The sequence below is a fragment of the Lates calcarifer genome, linkage group LG17, assembly GCF_001640805.2.
Source record: "Lates calcarifer isolate ASB-BC8 linkage group LG17, TLL_Latcal_v3, whole genome shotgun sequence".
Lineage (NCBI taxonomy): Eukaryota > Metazoa > Chordata > Actinopteri > Centropomidae > Lates > Lates calcarifer.
In genome coordinates this window covers 13,773,211-13,794,159 of record NC_066849.1, presented here as the reverse complement: position 1 = coordinate 13,794,159, position 20,949 = coordinate 13,773,211, and the positions used below count along the sequence as shown (strand labels likewise).

At 41.4% G+C, this 20,949-nt stretch overlaps 1 protein-coding gene across 4 annotated transcripts in view; it reads right to left on the bottom strand.

Moving 5' to 3' along the window:
* Positions 1 to 2,162: 2,162 nt before the first annotated feature.
* Positions 2,163 to 20,949, bottom strand: part of rnf220b (ring finger protein 220b) — a 29,218-nt gene continuing 10,431 nt past the window's right edge. For 2 of the 4 annotated variants that reach the window (XM_018673250.2, XM_018673251.1), the window contains exons 3-16: positions 11,496 to 11,622; positions 10,483 to 10,525; positions 10,282 to 10,374; positions 9,786 to 9,828; positions 9,351 to 9,440; positions 6,970 to 7,013; positions 6,537 to 6,624; positions 6,033 to 6,129; positions 5,759 to 5,818; positions 5,565 to 5,629; positions 5,326 to 5,410; positions 4,210 to 4,318; positions 2,946 to 3,020; positions 2,163 to 2,840 (exon numbers count right to left, since the gene is read on the bottom strand). In XM_018673250.2, the coding sequence (XP_018528766.1) occupies positions 2,769 to 2,840; positions 2,946 to 3,020; positions 4,210 to 4,318; positions 5,326 to 5,410; positions 5,565 to 5,629; positions 5,759 to 5,818; positions 6,033 to 6,129; positions 6,537 to 6,624; positions 6,970 to 7,013; positions 9,351 to 9,440; positions 9,786 to 9,828; positions 10,282 to 10,374; positions 10,483 to 10,525; positions 11,496 to 11,622 (1,091 nt within the window). In that variant the 3' untranslated portion in view covers positions 2,163 to 2,768. The remainder of the gene's footprint in view (positions 2,841 to 2,945; positions 3,021 to 4,209; positions 4,319 to 5,325; positions 5,411 to 5,564; positions 5,630 to 5,758; positions 5,819 to 6,032; positions 6,130 to 6,536; positions 6,625 to 6,969; positions 7,014 to 9,350; positions 9,441 to 9,785; positions 9,829 to 10,281; positions 10,375 to 10,482; positions 10,526 to 11,495; positions 11,623 to 20,949) is intronic. The other 2 variants (XM_018673252.2, XM_018673254.2) reach the window with 2 other exon arrangements.

Here is a 20,949-nt window from a genome sequence, read left to right as displayed (position 1 = left end):
TCCAAGCTTCACTGTCATGAGGAAACATCCCATCATGCACACAGACTGTAGAGGGTTAAAAACAGACCTTTGCTCCCATATCACTGTGGCTTTAATCTCCACTAATAATAAACTGACACTTTCCCACATCCTATTTCCTTAATTAAAATATTAAAATACATCCATGTCCTAATTGCTGACTTGTTAGACAGCCAGAGGCCCTGAGGTTAATGTTAAGAATGCCTGTTAATGAAGCCGTGGCAGGTCGGTCAGCAGGATTAATTGGATCTGGGCCAGGCAGCACAAAGAGTCCAGGACACGTGGCCCATTTACCTGCTTTTCTAAGAGAGGATGATGTTTCAGAATCAATTTATTTAGAATCCCCATTAATACGATTGCTTCATAACACAGGAGTCTGTACCAGTCCAATAACACACGAACTGTGGAATGTAACAAAGTACATTTACTTGAGTACTGTGCTTCACTCCAATTTTTTAAATACTTGTCCTTTACTTGAGTATTTACACTTTCTGCAGCTTTAATCCTCTACTTCCCTACATTTCAGATTGAAATATTGCACTGTTTACTCCACCACATTAATCTGACAGCTGCAGTTACCTGTGATTTCTCTGCATTGTTATGGACAGCAATACAGTTTATAAAGCTGTAAAAATGAGTTACCTCTCAACCAACTGCAGCATTAAAATGCTGCTTACATGTTAAAGCATCACTCATAATAATAGCAACAATGATAATAATGACAACAATGTGAAATGATGACAACAATGTGAAATGACAACAAAGGAGCTAAGACGAAATAGCATTAAGCATAATTAATAATTATACTTTTCATACTTTAAGTACATTTTGTTGATCATGCTCATGTAGATTTAACGTTCATAAAACACATTTTCCTCTTAGTAATCATGGAAAAGTGTCAAATAACTGCAAAAGTTAAAACAGTATTGACTTGTTTATTTTGGCTTGAGCTGCTGCAGCATAATGAACCAGAACTGAACCTCATCTAAACTTTCTCACCTGCATAAAATAACTGATCAGTGGTGAGTTATTCTATGTCAGTGTCCATATCACTATATTTAAAAGTTTTGTTACATGCTTTTGCATTGCACAGATAAAGGTAGTAAATTATTGAAAGCATATTTTTGCATTGTCAAGTTTTAACAAGTAAAAATTCCACCTCACCTTTTCTCACAGAGTCTGTGTCGTAGAGTCCGTTCAATAACAGATGATTCTTCAGCAAGGCCCCTTAATGGACTGTGTACAAAGTGTGTGCAAGTGTGTGTATGTGTGCGTCTGTGTGTGCCACACTGATTCACTGAAGCAGCTCACTGTCAGTCTGAATTACCACCACCTCCCTTCAGCTCAGCGACCAATCATGTGAGTGCGCACTGGCTTGTTTTTTGTTTTTTTTTTATCCACACAGGTCACACCTTGAACTGCATGGATGGAGAAGAACAAATGATTATTTCACTGTTTAAATCCAGTATGATGCACTGCAGCAGATTGTTGTTTGTACAAACTTATTTAGCAGATTTGTTCCCACTGGTACTTCAGAGGTTTGTTGCTGAAGCACTAGACTTTGAATTTTGACTTGGAACGGAAAAGCCAGATCAAGGTTAAGGTGGGAAATGGCCTGTTATTCTTATCGGGGTTTTTGTTTGGTTTTTTGTATGATTGTAAAAATGTAGCATTTGTTTGCACATAAAGTTTTGAAGAAGTATTTTTAAAGGTCATTTATCCAGGATGGATTCAAGAATGTAAAAAATCAGTTACACATTTTAAAACCGCTGTGTGACTGCAGATGGACCCTTGATTATAATATTACAGTACTGACATTACCACTTTCTCCTTTGTGCTACATTTTGGTGGTGTTTCCGCCCTCTCTGTGTGGTGTGACTGTCACTGCTTGAGTGGTCGAGGAAAAGCTCAGAATAGCAGTGTTTAGTGTCCCTCAACTCCAGGTGAGCTGTTATGAGCTCTGCCTGGCTAATCCTGCACCGACCCACTTCTTAAAGGGCGAATACACCACATACAGCCATCATATCCCGTCAACAGGGCTAACCAACACAAGATGTTTCCTTTCCACCAGTGTCTAAACAGGTGAATAATATTGAAGTTATCCCCACAAAGATTTTGTGAAACGACGACTTTTTAGACACACGTTTTTTTTTTTTATTGTAGTAACATTGATAAAATTAGATTTAATGATCCTGTACAAAGAAACACAGCCATGACAAAGACAAAATGAGCCTGAATGTTATGGGATTACTGTTAATGAACCTACAGGAGCTAAACAAATAATAAATGATCTAATCAAAGACGAGCTCTGTACAGTAAATACAGTCAGGTTGTTCTGCGAGTCAACATCATATACACACACCAATCCAAACATACACAAAACTATGTACATGTGCTTTGCATGTGATTCAACTATTTGTTTTCCTCATAAAACAGACAAAAGGGTTACAAAATCGATAAATATTGCCCCATTATTTTTTTATGTGTTTTGCCGCGCCTGAGCTCTCGGTTGGTTTTAAATGTTTCTTAAGATCTGGTTGATGTTGCAGCAGGAACATGGATTTTGTACAGGGCTGTAAAGGAAGGTCAAAGGTTATGCTTGTCATTCTTCAACTTAGAAATTAGGAGTGCACTGATGTACAGAAATAACCAGGAGGGTGTGAGGAGGGGGAGGGTGGGAGTCTATGACAGGCCAGCTGCCCACAAGTCCAACCCTGATTGGCTAAAACAGAAGAGGCGCCTCGGCCCTGTCACAGGTAAACCCGCCTCAGGTCTCCAGGTGAGGTGATGGTGTTGCACTGAGGACACAACTTCTTTGCTCCCTGAAAAAAAAAATCCACACATTTATTAAATGTGCTCTGGGAATTTATACTTGATTTTTTTCAGGTTCATGTGGATCAAGATAAATGGTAAAATAATGTTTTTACCAGTGTCCGAAGCCAACACTCCTCACAGTGAACATGCCAGCACTGGATGGAGGTGAGCGGAGTCGTGTATGTGTCCTGTAGAGAGAAACATACAAGGTACAGGTGAGGATTTATGCCCTGTAGTACAGAAAGGCGCCACTAGATGTCCATGTGAAACTACAAGAACATTACAGGAGGAGGCACTTCTTTTAAATCAACTTTTACTGAAGCGCCTTTAATAACCCCAAAGGTCCAGCTGGGCTGTTTACTGATTCATTTCACCAGACCGTTTTAGTTTTTATAGATGATAAAATACATTTTCTCAACGTAGCTTCAAATCAGAATAAACAAGGTAAGTACATCACTTTAAAACCTCTTTGACTCTCCCTCCTTCAAAATAAAAGTATGGAGATAGCAACATTAGTATATTCACATGTATGAGAAGGTTCATCTGGACACAGTAGCTTTGTCTTAACAAAGAAGTCTGAAACTGCAGTTTAATTATGTGAAGTTTTATTTTCAATTTTTTGGTCAATTACAGAGCTGTTCACATACATTTTGTCTGATACTAGAGATAAGATGGTGTATAAAGTAAAGCTACAACTAATGATTATTTTTATTATAGATCAATCTTTTTTTCTTGATGAAATAGTAAATAATTTACTCTATAAAATAATAAAATATACAGAGCTAGTGAAAATATCTATCATGAATTCAATAAACAGTCCAAAACATTGATATAAAACAGCAAATTCTCACATTATGAGAATCTGGAATGAGCAAATGTGTGCGTGTGCATTTTTGTGCAATAAATTACTATAATGATAAATTGATGGTGTGGATTAATTTTCTGTAGGTCAATTATGTTATTAATTCACTAATCAATATATTAATAACTAATTTACTAATTGCTGCTGCGCTACACTGAAATTGAATTATTTTATATATATATATATATATATATATATATATATATATATATATATATATATATATATATATATATATATATAATACAGATTTAACAATACACTGTGCCACACTTACAATTTCATGTCAACTAATCATACTGAGAGTCTGCGCTGGAATTTAAATGAGATGTCAAACAAATGTCCCTACGATTTTGAATAATATTATTTTAATATTACCATGACCAATAATATTGACTTGATAGCCCAGCTCAAAACACAACTCCCTACAGGAATATCATCAGTTTCTGCATTACTGCGCTGTTATCTCCATTTTGTGTGTCTGCTCTGTCGCTTTAATTTGCCCTCATACTCACCATGCAGATGAGGCATTTAAATCTGTCTCCTTTAGACAACTGTTTCTCCAAATCCCGTATCCGAGCTTTAAGTGCATCCAGAGTAGTCAGCGTGGAGTCCTCTGAGAGCCTGCGTGCACACGCACATACACACACAGATAGATGGACGGTAACAGGAGGGGAGAGGGGAGGGCGCTTGAGTTAGGCAGACACTGGAGAGTCATTTATAAATCGAAGACAGATTAAATTATTCGCTGGCCAACATGGACACTGAGCATGAAATTTAGCAGCAATCACATCGCCTGTATTCGCTGTCTCATTTATCATAAGCGTACGGGAGGGGGGTGGTGAGGAGAGGGGGAGTGGTGGTTGAGGTGTCAGGGTCCTCACAGAGATAGACATACACATAAACACCCTCACAATTACAGGACGGACTGCATGTGCAAACATACTGTACATCGAGGCAGACGGGCTACAGTGCATTAAGTGTGATGAAATGTGTGTACACACATGCATCGCCTGCTACGACCTTGATTGATGATATCATCACATTGATATAGTATTGTGTATCACGCTGATGAGAGCAGGGGGCAGGTAGTCTGAGTTGACACGACACGCTGAGAGAGGGAGAGAACCGGGACGCCAAAATACACTTTACAGAAAGGGATGGTCACACTTCCTCAGCTGTGATTCATGTCTGTCCCAGCGTGCGCTACGATATGCTACACCCAACACACCCAACTCGCCCCTGTGACCTGGCAAAAAATGATAGGACTGACTGATTTGTTTTAATTTTTGATTTTTAATGTTTAATTCTGAGGCCCAAAACCACATCAGTTTACAAGTAACAACAATAAACTAAGAAGTAGCAGACGCCCAAACAACAAAGAACAGTTTCACTCAAACAAAGGAAGTTATTGTGTTCAGGACGATGTGAGCTCAAAAAAAATTTTTTATGGTGTTGTTATAATATTTCCAATTAAAAACAACGTTTTATAGTAGGTCCAAAAGCATAAAAACAATAAATCACTTTAAATAAGTTGTGACTTTAAATAAATCACGACTGGAAGTTGTCACCCTAACTTTTTCTAGCGTGTTTGTTGTGTAATTGAAGCTCTGAGTGACCTTGAAACTTACGTCTCTATCTCAGTATTTTTGCAGGTTTTGGGCAGAGCGACTGTGCTGCCATCCACTTTCTCTCCACTGCTGGTAGATGGACTCCCTGAGAGAACAAACAAACAACAAATTATGGAATAAATTGGAATTGGAATAAAGAGGCGAGTTAACTCAGTAACATCTTCTTGCAAAACTTGTTCTTGGTCACACACACACCCCCCATTTAATCAAGTCATTCATTCAGAGTTTGCTTGACTCACCATCATTTAACCATTTGGAATATTCTAGGTTTACTCTGGAGTCAGGCAACGTGCTGCTGCTGCTGCTGAAGAAGAAATTAGAAAACAAAACATACATTCAAAACATTAGATTAGTTAAGTAATATAATGAAGAATTATTTCATATCTAACTGAATATCCAGTATGAAGGAAATGCCATCAGGCGGGATACATACTTCACTATCGTCTCCTTGGAGTTTTCTCCTGAGCAGGGGATCACGTCTGTCTCCGTGTATCTGAGAACAAAACTCAGGAAAAACAAGATGGTGGAAGCTCACAAAGAGTAAGACACATACACTATCTAACCTATAAAACGCTGAGAATCTTCATCTTTCAACGGATTACAAAATGTTAACAGTCAGTTTTAAGTTTATTCGCTGTGTATCAGATTTTTCTCACACCACAGCAAAATGCTGTGTTGTCTCACTGTGTGTTCACTGTAAAGGATACTGCGCTCTGCCGTACTCCAGAGTATCGTCTCCATCCACGTCCAGGTCTGCGTCGCTGTCTCGACACTCCTTAGAAGTTGTGCTCACCAGCATTGCTCCTGATATGACATTTTTACATGGAAACACTTTTTTTTACACACTTTTTAAAAACACTACTAGGCTGTATGAAGATGCTTGTTTAAGGACAGAGAGAAGAGACTTGCTCTTACTCCTAAGGTCACAACTGGGTGAATTTTAGAATCACAAAATGTTACGTTGCCCGCCTCTCTGCCCCTCCGCTTGTTTCTGTCAGTCAATGTGTAACAAGTTTGCAGGTCAGAGCTTTCTTCTCGGGTAAAGGAAACCGTTACTTTCGAGCTAACCTTCAAGGCATCCTGCTGTAATCTGGACTGAAAAGTTCAGTGGTTTTTCAACTGCCACTCAGTCACATTATCCACCCTCCACTGAACAAGATCACACACATGGGTACCTCCATGGCACACACACGCATGCAATTTATGCTTACCTTTAAACCCTCCAACTATAGATGTCATCTGTATCCTTCTCCTCTCATTCCACTCGTCCTCCAATGGTGCCAAGTCCGCTGAACCCTCCTAAAACACACACACACACATACACACACACACACACACGAGGAACACAAGTTCACTGTCAGGATGAATATGTCCGTATGCCTCCTGTAGCCTGGAGCTGTGTATCTGCTTCTGTGTTTTCATAGCTGTGAACCAGCGCCTGCAGTGTTTTCACATGGATACACACCGACAGTGACAGTGATCCTGATGCTGCGTGAACAAAGGCAGTCAAAGCAGGGTTCAAACCAGCGACATTCTCTCAACCTGCCCTCTGTGTCCTATATGTTCATCTCCAATTACAATAGAAATGTCAGGGAAACAAATATTTTCATCTGTCTGTCGCTCAAAGAAAAATAAAGCACACACCTGTCCCTCCTCTGGTTTCCTCCTCTTCAGCTTTCCAATCCTGACTAGGAACAGACAGAAGAAAAGCAGAAGACAGTGATACAGTTACTTTAAAGGCAGGCCACAGTCGCTTTAGATGGTCTCTATGATTTTTTAAAAAATGTATTTTATCTGTGATTTTTGAGCTCTCAAACACTGTCCTTATTCCTCACAGACAGCAGGTTGTTTAAAAGGCTAATTCCATTGAAAGTTTTTGTGTCGTTGCCACAGGATTCCTCCACGAAAAGAAAACACTGAAGAGGTCAGAGAGAAGCAGCAATTCACAATGCAAGTTGCACAGAAGAAAGTAAGTAAGGCTTGTTTGACAATTATCAGAGGAAATGGGAGAGGTCTTTTTTTGGTCATCCTGAATCTGTAATTCATTCCAGCCTTTTTGCAGCACAGAAAATAATTGCACAAATAGTTGTATCAAAACCTTTCACTTGCATCATTTCATAAAGATTCCCTTTGCCATATGCAGGGACCACAGTTTAGTCTAAGTATAAGGGTCTTCTTAATGTTTAGCGGTAAACATTACAAGTTCCATTAAAACATTCAAGTTTAAATTGGGGTACACTCTTGAAGACGTTGCACCAATTTACTGTAACACTGTTATATTAGGGTGCTGCAGTTTTTTTCTGGGGTGTTTTTTGTTGTACAAAGTGAAACATAAGCCTAAATCTTGCAAATAATGTGTATTTCTTTTTTCAGCCCTGAAATAAGAACAGCTGATGAACAACATTCAAAAGTATAAAGTTCATTTCACAAACTACTCAGCTTTTGTATAGACTGACTTGTAACACAATCACAGTGATACACAGTCCTGTAAGTACACCGAAGAGCAAGCAGATACATATGTGGGCTGCATATACACAACAGCTTCAGGTTTTTTTCAGCACTGGAGGCAAAACGTTCCTCCCGCCCCCATCCTGTCATCCCATCCCACCCTTCTCCTCCCCCCTGCTTGCCTCTCTGATATAAAAGTTAACATGGCAGAACACCAACTGCACCTCTTCTCCCACTCTGACCTGACTGACTGCAGATTGCATAAGGGGACATTAAGTTTTAGGGCCCTCTAATTCCCGCTAGATGACAGTGGCCCCCTGCGGGGGGTGGGGTGTACGGGGCGACACCCAGAGAGCTGGTGGCCATGACCCGAGTGCCGCCATCCCAGCGAACATAATGAGGGTTAAAGAGACGGTCATAGATGAGGAAGAGCTCATCAGACAGAAAGAGGGGAGAGAGAGAGAGGTTGATTAATCAACAGAGAGACTCCCTCACCCCCCCAACCTTCCCTCCTCTTCTTTTTCCTCCCTGACGTGTATTTAGAAGCTCATTATGCTGTCCTGTTATAAGGCCCAATAAAGGCTAACAGACCTCGACAGCACTGGCAGTTTGAAGAGTCAGCTAAGAGCTGCAGAATCCCAGCCATAATAACAAGAGATGTCTGTAGTGTCATTTGCTCTGTGGATCTATATGTCTGTATCAGTGCAGAGACACTGTCAGGTTACTTTTAAAACTGTGAAATGAACAAGTGTAACTGGCCACAATGGGAGAGTTTAAAAATAGTAAAATACATAGGGCAATATTGGAACAATCACTTTTTTCTTTCTAACAATGTACTGGGTTTATAATGTAATCAATGGCTTAATTAATCACTTATAAATCATTTACTAATGCTTTATAGATCAGTTTTAAGCCATTAGTACAAACACATTTTGTGTTGTAGGTTTGTGAAAAATCCTGCTGGCTGCTGTTTATTCTCCTCTGACTTGCTCTAAACGCCAGCCAATTTTTTAAAGTAATTTTTAATCCAAAATTTGTTAATATAACTGATACATGATGTGGACAATGTTTATATTAATGTAACCATTAAAGATTAATTCAACATTAATATATAATGATATCTGACAACATTAAAAAAAATGATACACTGAATAATTCAATTCATATATTTCATAGTAACATTAAAAAAATGTTGCTGATAAGGTGACACCAGAGAATATTTATATATCATTTTGCTTTTAAAACTAGCAAATCTTCACTCTTGTAAAACAGGAATGAGCAATTGTTTTGCATTTTGTCCTCAATAAATGACTTAAAAAGTTGTGGACGAAAAATACACATTTTTACAGAAATAAACAAGCAGCTACAGCTTCGTAGATGGTAGAAAAAAATCTAAGATGAGTTAATTCTTTGTGATTTGCAGTGACTTTAAAAGTCATTTATTAAGACAATGACACTGCATATACTGTATTTCTTCCTTCAAACTTGCGTCCATTTAAATGCAGGACTTGGCAGCTAAAAAAAAAAACAAAAAAACATCAGTGTGGGGATGAAAAACGTATTTCTGTGTGTCTTACCAGCTTGTGTGCAGTCTAGGTGGGCTCCTGCGCTGTGGGGGCGTAATGGGGCAGATTTGACGTAGCACCTGCACCAGCAGAGGTCATCGACTGTTAACATATCAAGAGGTCAAAGTTGAAAGGTTAATAGCTCCTCTGCTCGTGTGGGCGCTAGGCCAGTGGAGATGGTGTGGGAAAAAGGGGTGATGTCCGACTGGTGAGGGAGGGGAGGGGAGGGGGGTTGGACGAAACACACATCTGGGCGCATCAGTGTGAACATAGGAAACTAGTTTTTTTTTTTTAAGAATAAAAATCTACCTCCTTACTTTAGAATTTTTTTTTAAAGCCATTTAAAACTGCAAACCTGACTGAGGCTACTGCACTGAACTCTCTTATCAACAAACTGAGTCAGCAGCGATGAAACACAACAAGTTCACTCTGCATGCATCAACGTACCATTTAGTCTTGTGTGTCTGTTGGCCCGCACACGGAGAAACGTCTGCAACAAACAGAAGAGCAACATCAGAGTACGTCTTGATTTTTCAGTTGTTGCATTTAAACTGAATTTCTTTCATTGCCATTTTTACAGAAATAAATGAACAGCTACAGCTTGGCAGATGTCAGAAACATTTCTACATGTGTTAATTCTTTGTGATTTGCAGGGACAAAACCATAATAATCTTTACTACAGTACAAGAGAGACAACTTCTGCAGCTTTAAAAACTGTTTTGAGAGTAAGTGCCTGACACTCATATGTTTTCTCTGTTTGTACTTAATTTTCATTTACATTAAAGATTTTTCACGCATCTGAATTGAAAGTGTTGAGAGTGTAATATGTTGCAGTTTTTAAAGTTTTTCCATTTTTCACATATCCCAATGGAAGGCTCATTTAAAGACATGTACATTCATTTGAAATCTGGAACTCCTGATGAATGGGATACTGATACCTCACCTGGTATCGGTCAGAGTGGGCGTCCTCCGCCGGCCGAGGGGGCGAGGTGGGAGAACCTCCTTCACGCTTTATATGCAGAGAAAGAGAGAGAGACTGAACAGAAGAGCAGGAAAGAAGAGAGGGGAAAAGAGTCAAAGGCGATCGTGATAGTGGGTGTTCTTTATTTACTGAAACTCATGAAGGTATCACAGTCGTGTTTACCTTTGGGGTCCTCATGAGGTGGCTGTGCTGAGCCGGAGTGGCACTGTGGAGACAAGAGGCAAATAATACAGATGCCTACATGTTAAACAAGCTTAGAAGTAGAAACACACACATACACACACACACACATACAAATCAACTACACTGTCGTCTTGTACAATTTACAAACACAATATTATCTTTTAAATGTCATCTCATAAATATCTCTGCTTTTATCTTGTCTGAATTTGTATCTGAGGCTGTGTATAACCTCGTTTCACTCTTTCTCACTTTATATCTATCACACAGTTACTGTTATAGTTACACACACACACACACACACACACACACACAATCTTTTACACACTCAAACTCACACACACACACACAGTGTCCCCGTGGGCCAAGTTCAATTTGAAACCATTACTGTCCACGGAGCGGTCGTTAAGCAGATTTGGAGTGTAATGTCTTTATTGGAGGAATCATTCTTCTGGTCTAAGCAGCAGGTAATGTGTGTACATGTGTATGTGTGTGTGCGTGTGCACCTCTGGTCCTTGCGTGTATGTTTTAGACTGTGAGTGTGCGTGTGTGCAGGGCTCAAAGCAGCCATTAGCGGGACATTATCCGCCCGCTGTATGATTTGATGCCTTGAGGCCGGAGGCTGTAATATGAAATATGTAGGGAACAATGAGGCAGCTTGTAAACACTGCACACAGGTGACAGAGAAGACGGGAGATACCACCTGGGGAAACTGAATGGGGGTGTAATAGGGGGGTGGGTCCCTCTAGCTACAAAACCTGTCAACATTAATTATCATCCGAAAGCTGAAAAGAACAGAGAGTCTTGAATGCAAAGCAGGAGGAAAATAAGAGGTGGATAAATGGGAGAAGTGAAAAGTTGCAAGAAAATAGACATTGGTGGATGAAAAACTTTAATGGCATAATGCAAAATAAACAGAATAGAATAAGAAAGAGGGGATTTACAGGATTATAGAGTGATTGGAGTGAAATCGGATGACAGAGGTAGTGTGATACCTGATTTGTAGCTGGGCCAGTTTGGCTAACTCCTGCTCCATGTGTTCCTGCAGCTCTCCTGGTCGCAGAATAGATTGGCAGACTGGACACATTGGGGCCTGAGCATCGTAGAGACCTTTCACCTTACCTGGATAAAGGAGAGAGAAGGTTAGAGGAGGTGTCGTTTCATCGGAGAGAACATGAAGTATGAAAACATTATGAGAGGTGATGTGGTGTGATTTCTTTTCTGATAACCATTAAGTGCCAGCTGCCCCCCTTCATTCATCTACTCAAGGTATAAATGGACAATAACTTTATAGTCAGTCATGCAGGTGCGGTTTTTCCCATATTTTAACTTTCCTTTTTTAATTGGCTTTTATTTGGGATAAGTCCTGAAATTGTGTCTAAATACACATCGCAAAATATACCGGCTGTCTTTTGCAATAAACGTAGTGATATATGTACATACCTGGACAAATTAACAAGAGAACAACAGTGAATGAAAAACAAATCTAATTTACACAAAAAAAGTTTCAAAATTTACCTATTACCGAAGTTTTAAGATCCTTTAGTATAAGTGTAAAAATACTTCATTGCAAAGTAAATGTCTTGCATTCACAGTCTTACCTGAATGAATGTATTTAAATATTAGTAACAGCAAAATGTGTATAAAGTAAAGTAAAGGAGCTCATTATAAAGTGAACTGACCCCTGTGAGAATTGCATTTTTCTACAAATTATATTCTTTTAACAATATTAAACACAACATTAAATGTAAAGACTCATGAAGTAGACACACCAGAAAATTATACTTAGGCAGAGTACTTGACTAAAATTACTTTCTACCACTGCTTCTAGTTAACATATTGTTGGTGCTCTGCAGCAGTTGTGTGCCTATGTGTTTGTGTTCAGTAGACCTATCTGTGCTATTGACAGTAGGAGTGAGAGTGTTACACACATACAAACACAGAGACACACTGCTATGGCCCCCTGCTGTCAGTGTGTTGACATCATAGGCTGTCAATAGGAACATTACCCAGGAGGGCCACTCGGCCCATTGGGCCCCACTGATGGATTACTGCCATAAGCAGCCAGCTGCGAGCCCGAGGAGCTCTACTATATCAAGATTTTACCTAGTAGATGAGGTGATTTACTCCTGAAAGCCATCAATCACATGGAGAGAGCTAGTAGGCAAGATGCACCTAATTTCCCATCAGCACACAGTCAAGGGAAAACAAATGACAGGGCTGGCGATCACAATTTAACACTTTCTAATATAGAATATTACACACAGGTTAGTATTGTTGACAGTTTCTGACCCCTCACTGTGGAGCACAGTGGACTGAACTTCCTTGAGGACCCTATTATCCAAACGCCGGACTAACACTTGGCCCCAGCTCCACTCCAAATGACCAGCGACATGACAAGCTTGTCTGTTGGCAAGTGCCGTCCCCTGACATCAGTTGAGCTATGAGCCCCCATAATGAGGAACCAAATAGGACAAAATGGCCTCTAAATAAAACATGGGGTGGAAAATAGAAAGCGGAGTCGGGTGTCCTTGGGAGAGTGACAGCTCTTCGGGTTTCAAACCTCTACCCCCACCCTCCCTTTCTCTCGCCTTTTTTGCATCCCCTCGCGGAAGCCTAAATGACTTTTCCCGACACGCATCGAGCGTTCCCGGGCTTTCTGCGCTCTGCCGCCCGGAACATGCAGGCATCAGTAAACAATGAAATCTCTGGGCTGAAATTGAATTTATAACCACATTACCTGCACAGATAGCGTCTCTGAATGGCGCCGCGATAAGAGCAATGGGATTTGATTTTCAGGTGTTTTATTGGTCCACTTTTTGGATAAGCCCCCCACCTCTTCTAACTACAGTGCCCCCCCCCCCCCCATTCACCTCTGCTCCACACAAACATTAGATTTAATGGTGTGGCTGCGTGCATGTTTGGATGTATGGATGAGTGTGTGTGCGAACATGCTTTTGCCGAGGCAGCTTGTGCTTCGCTCTCGTAAGTGACAGTTGTTGGTTCACGAGCACCTTTTTTACACGTCTCCACCCCACCCTCCCTGCTGCCCTCCACCCCCACCCACATAAACCCTGTCAGTATCAGTCAGCCTCAGCCCCTTTTCACCCTGGGGGGTCTCAGACACACAACAGGGGGCTGTAAAACCTGCCTGTGGGGCTTGTTAACTGTTCACTCACTACGGCAACTGGCTCGGATGGATTGGCCCTCTCTCACCGGGCTGTGCTGAGTTTGACTGGCCCATCTCCTAATGGATTCACTGTGTCTCTGTCTCTGATTGTTTCCTTTTTCTGTCTTTGTGTCTCGCCAGTTCAGGACCTCCTTTCCTGACTGTCTAGGCTTTGGCCAGCTGCCATTTGCTCTCTTTCCACTTGGGGAGAGAGGTTTCTATGACGCTATATTTAAAGTCTCCATGCATGGATCAGAATGGCACCATTTTATTTTTATACCTATCTTGTGGTCATTGAACTCTTTTCATTATTACTTTACTATGGTACTTTTATATACATCTTGAAAACCTTTACTTTCGGACTGGCATAGACAATAAATCAATTTTCCATACAACTGTTGTCAGGAAAGAATCACACAGATGAGCGTACACAAACATGCATGAATAGTCTCTATCTTATCTCCCAATGGATTTGAAGAAAACACACCCCTGCGGCGAGTAACCCATCAAAACACTGTGATATGCCTCTGCCTCATCCCCACTATCAAGAGCATCAAGAGATTGTAAAGTTCATCTTTTAAAACAAACAAAAAAAGATATCACTGCCCTCCTCCGACCCTTAAATGATTGATGGTCAAATCCAGTTTCTGTAGAAACGCATCAAGACGTGGACTGCGACTTTCCCGGGTTCAGTACTTGCCACGGAAACAGAGAGATGAGAATCCCGCTGACAAATCCTCAAAGCATCGAGTCCCCCTGAGGGCCCGGGTAATGGCCGATGCCAGCGCCCATATGACGGCTGCCAGTTCTGCTGATGCAGACGGAGCGGAGATGCCTAACGTGACCTTTAGTGAATGCCACATCACATCAGGCCTGGATGTCACCCGTTGACATTATGCTGGGGCATGAAAAGGCTGTTCTGCAGGGGAGACATGGTGACGAACGTCCCCCCGGTGACAAACCTGTGGACGTGGTATAATTCTGATTGACGTCAGGAGGATTGGACAGCTTTGAATGGCAGTCAACATACGAGCAAAGCATCCAGGGGAAGATTGTGGAACTTGGTCTGCATCGGCTGGGTCTGGGTCTGGGTTCTGTGTTCGTTGGCGATAAAGTGCTGAGACAACTCACTCCAACTGGCATCATTATCCCAATCATCAAACAATTCTCTAAGCACATCAGAAATCCCTCTATAAAGCCATAACAAGCACAGACTCTATATAACCAGTAGGCATGTAGAGATTGGTGGGGGGAGTAAAGTTAACGCTTGGCGGCTAACACTGCAGTGGTGGGTTGTGTAGGCAGGTCCTTGGCACACTTTCAGAGGAGATGGAGGGCTATAAAAGCCATTGGCTCCTGCCACACCTGTACCCCACCCTATCCCGCGGCCTGCTTCCTATTTAAAAGCATCACATGCAGGATATTAGTCAGGGTTTTTTGCCGTCTGTGAGGTAGAGCTAACCTCTGAAGCGGAGGGGGGAGAGGGGAAAGTATGCAGGCCGCCGTTTGTTTTTTATTGGGGAAATAATGGCCTATTGAGAGGTTGGGTATTTAATGAGCAACATAATAGGCCCTGTAGTAACACATCTGCTATGAGCAGAGTCATTTCCTCAGCTTTCAAAGGCTGCTGCTCTTGCCTTTGAAACAGCAAGTCCAGTTGCCTTTGACTTAGTACTTCTAGATATCTGCTTTTTATTAATTGCAGAATTGCTACCCCAGTAACACATAAAAGACAAATGTTCTGCCAGGCTCCATGTTCAATTCTAACCACATTCAACGGCCGATAAAGGTACACTTCCTCTCCTGGCTTGACCTCAAATCTCTCACTGTCCAATCTAATTCCAGCATCCTTCAAAAATATCCTTCCCTACTCTGCAATCAATTGTGTTTAATGTATTAAAGACACTCACCACAACCACCACAACCTTTGGCCCTTGCACAAATCAATGCCTCGTTAGACCGCTAATGATCATTCATTGACTAATAAGATCTGTATCAACCTCTTGTAGAACATTGATTGGCCTTTGGCCTCTGCAGTGCTCTGTGCATTACGTGGACAACGGGAGACAGCAGCTGTGAGTCCTGGGGAGTCAGATGATGAAAAAGCTCCTGGTGGGAACGGACAGGAATCCTAAACCCCAAATAGACTCATTCTGAAGCACCTCAGGCCAAAGCCCTTTTCTTCTGCCCTACAGATCAATGGACATAACCTCTCTGACCACAAGTCAATCAGAGGCACAACTGCCTCCCCCCTCTCTGAAATTTCTCTCCCTCTTCCACTCATTCTTTCTCTCTCTCTCATCCTCTCCATTAGTTGCTACAATTGTTCCATCAGATGCGGGTGTGGCTCAGCATGTCCGTGCCCAATCATCTCGTTGATGGAGAGTAGACTGGGTAGCTGCGCTGCGGTGTCCCTGTGACCATATTTCCCTTCTCAGGACCTAAGGGCAAAGATCGAACCCTGCCTCTGCTCCGCACCCACCAATCAATCTGTCCCTCATTGAGATGCATGGCTCAATGATCTTTGATAGTGACTTACAGATTAGAGAGGGGGAGTGGAAGTCAGGTGGAAAGTTAGGACTGTCCTTGGGTATTTGAGCTGATATGAGGCTACTTACAGGCCACCTCACGGGGAAGCATCTTTTCTTCATCCAAACCAGGCTGAGTCGGGTCCTGTTCTTTTTTCCACAAGTTTTGGTGTTTCAATATATGTGCCTCCTAAGAGGATCCAACCAAAGTCATGCCCAATGAAAACAACATGCACACACACACACACACAAAAGATTCAGGAAAGGCAGCAATGAAACTCAGTGTTTATGATCCTCAAACCAAATCTCGAGATGTCATCGAGCTCATACTCGGAGCAGCAAAATGCCAAATTCAGCCTCTGACATCCGTTTCCTGACTACTGTCTGTCAAAAGTCAGAGCAGTCGCATTGGATCAAGAAGCCGCTGACAGCGGACAGCGATACAAAGCTGTTCACCGGTGGCCTGTCACTCATTCCGCACTCACAAGACAAGCGGATGAAATATACAGAGATCCAACTCTGTCACAGTGTGTCGTGCTGGCTCGTTCTGACAAACGTCAGGTAATCAAAACCCATATTCGGTTCAGCTTAAGTAAATTTCCACCAAAAGGGAGAGACCTATAAGATAGCAACTGTCCTGTATGGATTTAATCTATCACACCAGGACTTATAAACACCCTTAAAATAAAAAGTGATGAAAGTACTTCTGTTAGTGCCCTCGTAATGTTGGATAATGTTTCAACATTTTGCAGATAATGCTGACATCAACACCACATTTGTTGGCGTTTGCAGCAGCAATGAAACAAACTGGCACAAAAAACATCAAGTTAATAAGTAACTGAGGAATTCGTGTAAACCTGCTGGGAGGTTTTTATATTTTATGTACTGGTGTGATTGCTGCAATATATTTTCTTTTTTGTGTGTGTCTGTGTAAATGTGTGTTGAAGTGAACATGTATTAGAATATCAATTCAAATCTATATGTTATTCCTGTCATGAATCTGAACTGCTGCATGTGTGTGTGTGTGTGTGTGTTTGTGTGTGTGTGTGTGTGCGCAGGAGAAAGGGAGAGAGACTGGGAGAGAGACATCAAGAAACTAATAGACAGATCACAATCCCTCATTAGAGAGTAATTAGATTGGCTCCAAAAATACAGATAACCATTACCTGGACCACTGATTAATACACACTAATACTCTCTCTCACACTCTGTGTCTCTCTGCCTCCCTCTCTCTCTCTTATTATTCCCTCGTCTCCTCATCACTTCTCTCTCATTTTCTCCCCCCCCCTCGCTCTTTCTCTCAATTAGTGGTTAATAAGGAGAAAATGAGAGAATCGCTCTGTTGCTTGCATCAACTTTTCTAAATAGTCCCGGACAAACACTGTGTCACTGTGTGTGTGGAACTCACTCAAGAGTTTAATTGTGCCAGGACTCAACAACAACTATAGAGCCTATAAAAGCAAGTTCCTCCCACGTACTTGAGCAGTCGGCAGCATTTTCTTACAGAAGCGTCCGCACGGCAAAACCCTATGCTCGCAGACTTTTTTTTTTTTTTTCATATTTCCCAAAATACTTTGGAAATAAAAACCACCAGAGAACATGCCTGAGCTTGTAGCATCCAGCAGGTGACTGTGTTTGCCAACTCTGACACATTCAGCGTCACAGACACACGCACCATAGCTCCGTCTCACACTCCTTAACACATCACACCACAGTTTTGGCAATTTTAAAATACAGAGTCTCATTCGGAATGCAGTGAGTGAACACAGCAACTAGCAGACAATAGTTTTTCAGCTAGGAAAAATAGTGGATTTACTATGCTCTTACTGCTGCTGTCAGGTGCATGAGGCACGTCTGGAAATCTCAATGAGATTCCCACATGGTGGAGAGAGGTTTAAGGTATAGTTATTAGCAAAGTTACAGCATGTAGCAAAAAAATTACTCAGCTTCACTGAGTAGGAGCAAGAAGGAAAGACTTTTAGAAGATAGAGCAAAGAGAGAGGAATGAAGAAAGTTCTTTTCACTTGTCACTTTTCTTTTCTTTTTTTGGTTTGGTTTTTCAGCCTGTACACTCTTCACCGTATGTGTACTTGTGGATTCACTATGTTCTGGGTTCTGCTGCACTGACTATATGTCAAAGGAAAACTGAAGACATATACTGCAAGTGTACCAGCTGTGTGAACACGAACAGAGCTTTAACAAAAAATACACACTGTGACCAAAAAGATATATATAGACAGAGAATAGGAAAGAAAGACACAAGAGCAGAGAAGATAAACATCCAGAAGAAGGAGGTGGAGAAAGGTTCACTTATGATGCCATCCTGCAAGAACAAAAGTTACAGAAAATGACATGAAAATATCTGAAATCTATCTGAGGAAGCAGCACAGTTCAAGTTAACCCAGCAACATATTCTATACAAGAAAAATGAATTAAGAGAGAAGCTCTGGCTGTTTTGATCCTGACAGACTGACAATATAATCTAAGTTCTGCTATTTTGAGATTATTTATAATTTTTCCTCACTAACATTTTATAATAGCAGTGCTCGCCAATGTGTGGTCAGAAATCCAAAAGAATAAGAAAAACACAAAAACACTGAAAATGCCAAGTGACAAGTTCTATCAACTGTTTTTGAGTGGTTAATATCTTTTCTAAGTAAATTTTCTCTTTCAGGTGGTAATTCCAGGCAGCTGACACACACACACACCGCCCTGCTCTACCTAAGAAAACACACCCACCTGCTTTCCTCTCACACACCTGTCCCACATACACTTAATGCAGCGCAGGTGAGTAGCGGAAACCTTAGCCATCAGGGAGCAGCACTCCACAGGGAGACTGAGAGCTGGTAGTACACTTCAAACAACATCTAAATTGTTGAGGTCTCCCAGGATTTATGCCAGGTTTGTAACTTAAAAAAAAAAAAAACAGCCCCGCATTGGGCCACGATTGCAGGCCTCCAGTCAGAACTTGTTGAAATTTTCGGACACCACTCCTCATACATCCCTCCTTTCAACATCATCAGCGGGCATTATTAGAGATAAGCCGTATCTCCCTCCCACCTCTGCTACAGATAACATCTGATACTGTCAGAAACACAGCGTTGACTGCTGCTGGTACGAGAGAAACACAAGCACCTGGCGCTGCATGATACACCTGTGTTTGGGTTAGTCACACTTCCTAAAGGATGTTATTGTGTCTGCCTGGATGAGCAAACAATTACGGCAGATGACGATGGTTTTATCTTCAGATAGTGGAAAGTCAGAGATGATTGAGCAGCTTATCTTCACTAACCAACACACAAAGGGAAAAGGGAATCAGGGTTTTAGAAGATTACTTAATTCTTTGTGTATATAAAATATTAAAGGGTGAAGAAATCCTGGAGGAAGACTTTTTAACAGCTAGAAAGTCACATCTCAATAATTCTGAGATTTTTTAAAATTTTAAAGCGAAAAGTCTCAGACACACAGCACAAGGTTATACAAGTATGAAAATTCTTACATTTTCTGGCAAATGTGTAAAACAAAACTGACTTCCTCTTTGTCCTACTTTGTAAACTTTATGCCAAGCAATCCAGAGTATAACCTGCCTTAAGAGATGACAGCAGGATGCAACATGAGAACATGGATGTTCAGTCCAATCCAACATTAAATCCTAAGCCCCCCAAATGACCATACAGCAGTACTATACCAACATGCCTCAACAAAAATGAAATGTATGGCTGTTGCATTGCATTCAGTTAGATTGCACAGGTGTTCATATTTTGTTCTCTCCACATGATGACTTCTTTTACTGTAAATCTGCATTAAAGATCTGATTTGCGAGTGTGTTGCCCAACTGTTGAAATCTATTGCAGTTTAAGCATTAAATTGCAAAGAAGTGTGAGCAGTAAATAATGCTTTTATAGTTGTTGTTTTTATTTTTTTAGAGGATAAATCCCTACATGCTGTGTCTGGTATCCCAGCACCAGACAGACTCGTCTCTCCTAACTCTGATGCCTTGTTGAGAAAAAGACATATTGAGGTTTAATGTAACACTGAGTGGTCTGATGACCTTCCACAACGGACTGTAAATTTGCTTTTGCTGATAGTTTTATTGTGTATGAGTGTGTGTGTGTGTGTGTGTGTGTAAGTGGGTTTGTGTGAAGTGAAACTAAGAGTGTGAATATGCACACATTGTAATGGTTTGTGTGTGAGAAAGGGAGAGAGTGTAGAAAAGTGTGTGTGTGTGTGTGGCCTCATGTATATATCATTTACGCACACTGCGTTGTGTAGCCCCGGTGAGCGCAGCGCCGTGTGAGCCCCCGTCGATACGCCCCTCCGACCCCCCCCCCCATCAGCAAACACAGGAGAACAAAGAGGCCTGTGGCAGCGCCAGCGGGTATAGATCTTCTCCCCTGTGTTCTCACTCAGCAGGGTCACGCAGGAGCCGCTCACAGTTCAATCTCCTCTACTTGACTGATCAGGAGCTTTGAGCCGCTGCTAATGAGACTGGACCCTCTCCAGTCTGCAGGACCCTGAACCAGCCCACCCAGGGCAAAGGAGTCCAGGAGTCCACTCAGATACAAGCAGTTATTTTAAACTGGAATTCATAATAAAACTAAAGGAAATAATTGGTTATAGAAATTATTGGTTAAAGGCTCCTATAGTCAAAGAAACACCGTTAACACAGAGACGCAGAGTCTGTGTTTCTGATACAGATTTTTACACTAAAAGATGAGTCTCAGGGGGAAAACAGTTTTAAATACTGCAAAG